At 40.5% G+C, this 6000-nt stretch overlaps 1 protein-coding gene across 1 annotated transcript in view; it reads left to right on the top strand.

The window, feature by feature from the left end:
* Positions 1 to 5625, top strand: part of RNPEP (arginyl aminopeptidase) — a 111170-nt gene extending 105545 nt beyond the window's left edge. The window contains exons 10-11 of the mRNA XM_083173139.1: positions 4643 to 4785; positions 5264 to 5625. Of these exons, the coding sequence (XP_083029265.1) occupies positions 4643 to 4785; positions 5264 to 5413 (293 nt within the window). The 3' untranslated portion in view covers positions 5414 to 5625. The remainder of the gene's footprint in view (positions 1 to 4642; positions 4786 to 5263) is intronic.
* The last annotated feature ends 375 nt before the right edge of the window (positions 5626 to 6000 follow it).

The following is a 6000-nucleotide window of genomic DNA, read 5'->3' on the forward strand; positions in this document are numbered from 1 at the left end:
TGCAGTGTAAAAAAAAAAGCAGCCAGTATTTACTCTGCACAGAAACAAAATAAAACCCAAATCTAACTTTCTGCACATTTCTGCCCCACCTGCAGTGCACATGGTTTTGTCCATTAGAGAGAGAATTAGCTTTTGCAAGTGAACCAGAAACATGCCCATTGTCCGAATCACCGAATTGCACAATAGGCACTTTATTATTAATAACAAATATATTTTCATAATTTTTTTTTACTGATAAATGCACAAACCACAGTATGTGTCTATGTATATGTGTCTTAGAAAATAATGCAGACCAACACTAGCATATGGCCTGATGTTTCGGTAATTTAATACCGTTTTCATATACAAAATATGGCAGTCAAACACTTACCTATATAGAAGAACACCTGTGAAAGCTCCAGCATCGTCCAGCCCACTCCACGACCGGATACGTGCCCTCTGTCAGACAGTCCTCTCTGGTGGGGCGTTGCCATGGAGACAACTGGACGCTAGAAATAGAAATGTGTGAATGCCAAAGAAGATAATAGTTCCAATGAAGCACTGCCAACATAAGAGAGATAATGTAAACCATAAAGTATGCACAATCAAATAAATGCAGAAAACAATAATTGTAAGAATGGGCCTTAAAGTGTTTTCTCAGTACCTGGGTACCTATTTGCAACCGGTGGTGCAAGCATGAAAGACTTTTTTAAAAGACACTACTGACCTCATCTTGAGATTGCAGGCACTTTACAGCAAACTTCACTAAATAAGAACAATCAAAGAAAGATATTTTTCCGTGCAGTGCCCTGTGCTCACGGTGCCTCTGGGCACTGACAGTCCAAGTCCCTGGCCCTACAATACTTGTCCTACGCATGAGATAAAGCTCGCACACCATATTATTTATATAGTTTCATCATAAAAGATAGGAGATGCTTTATTGTATGTGTTAAATAATATCAGAGTGGGGATAGATTGGTCATCTATGAATATTCTTAGCCAGTAGTATTATGATATCCCTTTGCATGGATGACACGTGATGACGCGCACCATTGTATGGGCGCGCACCATGTTGTTTATATGGGTTACTATGGATATAATATTCTTTTGAAAGAAGATCTAGATAAACTGTTTTTTAATGAACTAGAGTTTAAATGAATATACAGTATGATTCCATAATAAATTATGATGTGAACAACGGTGATACCGGAAGTACTGTGCGTAACACTGAGGTGGAATTATTTGTTTGGTGAGTGCCCTGGACCCCTGGATTGTGTGCATTTTGGGGTTATGGTTTGTGACCACATTGTTAAAATATAAATTACAGGGGCTCTGCACTCTCTAAATTAACTAATAATAATAAACAGTGGCTATTTAGTTCATGTATTGATTAATGCATTTAAGCCTGCAACCCGCTTCACAGGACCTTAATTTTTCTGCAGGTCCTGCTTTATTGCTCAAAATAATTACCATAAACATACAGATGGGTCTGTTCCCATCTTGGCAGGGGATGGCGCTGGCGTCGCCATCCGCCATCCCCCGCCAGCGCCATGGCGTTCGTGAGAAGGGGACGCGCGCGCACGAGAGGCGCGCGCGTCCCCTTCCGACGGCGCTTCCATACGTTTCCCCGGGTCCCCGCCGGCTTGCCGGCGGTAACCCGGGGTCCCCGCCGCCTGCCCGCATCCCCCCTAACCCCCCCCTAACCCCGTCCGTCTCCCTGAGGCGGAGACGGACAGGGTTTCCGCCGCGCTAGCGACGGAGACTGAGACGCGCGTGCGCGTGAGACGCATGCGCGTCTCAGTCTCCTCGCTGGCGAGGCTGCTGGCGGGTCGCCAGCGCGTACGTTCTGGCGACCCGCCAGCAAGGATGGGAACAGACCCATCTGTAGCCATCACATTAGTGTTAGAATTCAGGCATGCTATCTGGTCTAAACTTCATAGCAACTTTGCTTTTAAAGATGAAGCAATTACAAACACACCTGTTGCAAAGCACCTAGGGAAATAGTTGACACAGGCTATGATAAAACAGGGTGCATGAGAGAATGTGACCACAATGAGACTAATTAAAAAAAAATTAAAAAAATTAAAAAAATAAACAATATACTAATACACTAATCACTGGCACTCACTGACCTCTCACACTGTAAGATAAGAAATTGTTATTTATAATTATTTTATTATATCCAGTCATATTTTAACTATGTCTAGATATTAAATTATCATTATAGATCCCGTATGTCACTTTTACACCTCTAACCACCTCTCTTGAATGAAATATTTATCTATCTATCTTTCTATTTATCTATCTATCTTTCTATAGATCTATAAATATATCTATAGATAGATATCACCCATATACTGTATTCATATATCTACATACTGTAAGTATAATTGAATGATGTTTGTGTATGTGTGTCTGGATGTTCCATGATACCTATTGAAATCTTTAACTAAATAGTCTTCAAACTTTACACACTACTTTATTATCTTAATGCACAATCTAAGTTCGTACGACCCCTTAAGGGTGCTGTCATCAGGGTCCATGCTATTTCTGTTGTTTTCATGCATTGTGGTATGTCTTTGGAAACCTTATGACTTTCTGAATACAACCAGGGCTGCTGAAAGCACTGCCAGGCCCTGGTAAAAAAAAAATGGGGTGTGGTCAATGGGAGGGGCATGGGCACATCCCTGTAAAGAAAACCCACACATTTGCAGGGGGTGTGTGCCAGTGCACAGGCTGCTGCAGCTGTGTGTGCCAGTGCACGGCACTGCGTGCAGTATACAGCAGCCTTTTCATCTATCTGGGGATGAGATGGCAGCTGTTTACTGCACTGGTTTTAGTTTTTCACTATGATCGTTACCCCACTATTAAGAAAGGGAGCTTCTATTATGACCATTAGAAATTTTGTCATGCCTTTTTTCACCTTACCAGCCTAATTTGATTTTATGATTCTGTCACTGTATATCAAACCCAAATATAAAAGCTTACGCTTATCTTGTGATAAATGGGTATGGGTCATTGGGTCCACCTAAGTTAGATCGACATGCATTGGGCTGACAGCCCTTAGGTCGAAACCTGAAATAGGTCAACATTGCTAAGGTTGTCAGGGTCGGAAAACGACACAAGCATTAGGTCGACAATGGGAAGGTCGACATGAGTTTTCATGAAGGCAGGATGTTTATTGTTCAAGTTGTCTTGAAAAAATACCCCTCCCCCCATACAATACCTGCAAAGGGGAGTCCGCATATAACTTAAGGGCAAGTGTCAAGGCATGTTCACCTCTAACATTGTCCCCAGTGTGGAGTGGTCATGCCTCTGTTCCTGAGCTGACTTACATTGACTGTTATCGACCAGGTGCTGTAACATCAAGGGGGTGGGGAAATGGGGGAGGGGAAGTTTCCAAAACTGCAGGATCCTGCTAAGGAACCAAGCCTGCCCACTCTAGCCTGCATCCAAACTCCAGAGATGGGCAACCACAGACTGGAAGTTCTTTGGAGCTCCATGAAACTATGAAGTTGGCTTTATTTTGAAGCCTTTCTGCTTACTTCTTTTTATCCAATTTTAATGGAGGAGCCTACAAGAGAACTGGGGGCTGCTGGACCCCCCCCCCACTCCCTTCCCAGGGAAACTGAGGGGTAGATGTATGAAGTAGAGATAAGGGAGGAGAAGTGAACCAGAGGAGAATGGCCATGAGCCACTTCTCCTCTGGTTCACTTATCCACCCTTATCTCTGCTTCATACATCTACCCTGTTTCCCTGGGAAGGGAGTGGGTGGGTCCAGCAGCCCCCAGTCAGCTCTAGATTCCCCCTAGACTACCATGGAAGAAAGGTAAGTGCATTTTACTTTTAAATACATTTAGGCACATTTTAAATATAAATACATTTAAAATACATACTCTGCCTGGTGCCCTGAACTAGGCATGATTCACTGCAGCACTGTAGCACAGCACATGTGGTCTCATTTCAGTGCTGCACATTTACTTTTAAACAGTTGTGCATTTTTATGCAAACCTAAACAAAAAATCTGCTTGGTCCACTGCATCAGAGCTTATCACACCCAGGCACTTCTCCACAGTAAAATTGTGGTTTATCCATTTCTATTGCCCTACATGCTAGCGTTGGGATTTGCTAGTGTTGGGATTTTGCTGCTGGTAATACCATTCCCAGCACACACAGTTCTCTGTGCTCAACATTCTGTGGAGTGATGAATGGCAGTCAGGTTGGGGAGTCTGACTAGTAGTTTAAAGTATAAAATCCATGTTCCCAACCACATTTGGCTTTGTCTAAATTCAGAAAGAGGCTGAATTAGCTACCCTCTTGCTGATATAAATGGCTGTCCAGTTGGAAAAGATAATAATAAAAAAAAAAGTTGTTTTGACTAGAGTTTTTGCTTGCCCGTGTACACAACTGGTAGCCATTAAAGTAACAAGAAAATTCATAGTAGCTCATAGTATTGTGACATGAATGCAGGCTGGGCTGCATCGGACATGGACAACATCATGATGGGAGGCAGTAGAACAGTTTGGGAAAGGGAGGGAATATTTATGCATGTGATGGTTTGATCCTATACAACTGTTGCTGGTCTTTTAATGTATTCATTTTTTTAATATACAGAATTATTTTTTGTTTTGTTATTAAGCATTTACTCTTCTGCTTTAAACAGGCAATGTGGAAGAGCTTGGAAAATATTATACCAAAATTTCTGATGCCACAAATGCTGAACTCCGCCTTCGCTGGGCTCAAATTGTTTTAAAGAATGATTATCAGAACCACTTTCAGAAAGTCAGTGATTTTCTCCACAGCCAAGTACGTAGTAGGAATGTGAGAAATTTTTTTTAAGAATGCTTAAAACCTTATTGTTTGGGGAATAAATAAAGTATAATCTGTAAGGCCTCCATTTCAGTATACAAGTTCAGTATCCTTATCCAAAATGTTTGGTAACAGAAGCATTTTGTATAACAGATTATTCCGTATTTCAGACTATTTTTTAATGAGGTATCTTGAGGACGGGACCCATGTGTGAACACAAAATGTATTTATATTGTATAAACACATCAAACACATGAAATGCACATATTTTAAGGTTATGGGCTATTTCAGGCACTAGATTAGAATGATAAGCAATCATTTTCTTGCCACATATTTCGTGTCCATTACATATCATGTTCCCAGTAGTGATTTTAGCAAATATTTCCGGAATAATTTGTATAACATATTTCTGGATAAGGGTTACTCAATCAGTAAATATATAAAGATAATTCTTTTAATTTTTACTTGCTTCCAGGGAAAACAGAAGTATACATTGCCACTTTATCGTGCCATGCAAGCTGGGTCTGAGACTGCTCGTACTTTAGCCAGAAAGACCTTCAACCGTGCTTCACCACAGCTTCATTACAATGTCCGTAATTACGTGAAAAAGATCCTTGAAGTGTAAAGAACATCAACTTTTAGAGGCGATAAGGTGTGAATTACACCATATTTCATTTCTGATATCCTATTATCAAAAGTCACTACTGTCTCACCAAGATTGCTGAAATCAAAACTTGTAACATTTAGTTATCACATGTTTCTGTCTATTATAATGTACTCTGTACAACAACACATCATGATCAATGCTAATTGCCAAAATAAAAATCTACAACTGTCGGCATCGTCATAGTCTTTTGCTAATTAGTACATTAACTACTGTGAAGATACAGATTCTCTGCTCACTCAGGTAAACAGTTTTGTTAAATGACAAATGCCCTTTATTGTAAATATGCACACAGCATATATAACACTTAATTAAAAGCCAGGTTGGTGTCTCACTTACTAGGTCCCCACAGTAGTACAGTTGTGCTCATAAGTTTACATACTATAGCATAATTTGTGATTTCCTGGGCATTTGACAGAGAATATAAATGATAACTCAAAAACTATTTTTCCACTCATGGTTAGTGGTTGGGTGAAGCCATTTGTTGTCAAACAACTGTGTTTACTCTTTTTAAATCATAATGACAATAGAAACTACCCAAATGACTG

Source organism: Crinia signifera, chromosome 2 (genome assembly GCF_055691185.1).
Source record: "Crinia signifera chromosome 2, ASM5569118v1, whole genome shotgun sequence".
Classification (NCBI taxonomy): Eukaryota; Metazoa; Chordata; class Amphibia; order Anura; family Myobatrachidae; genus Crinia; species Crinia signifera.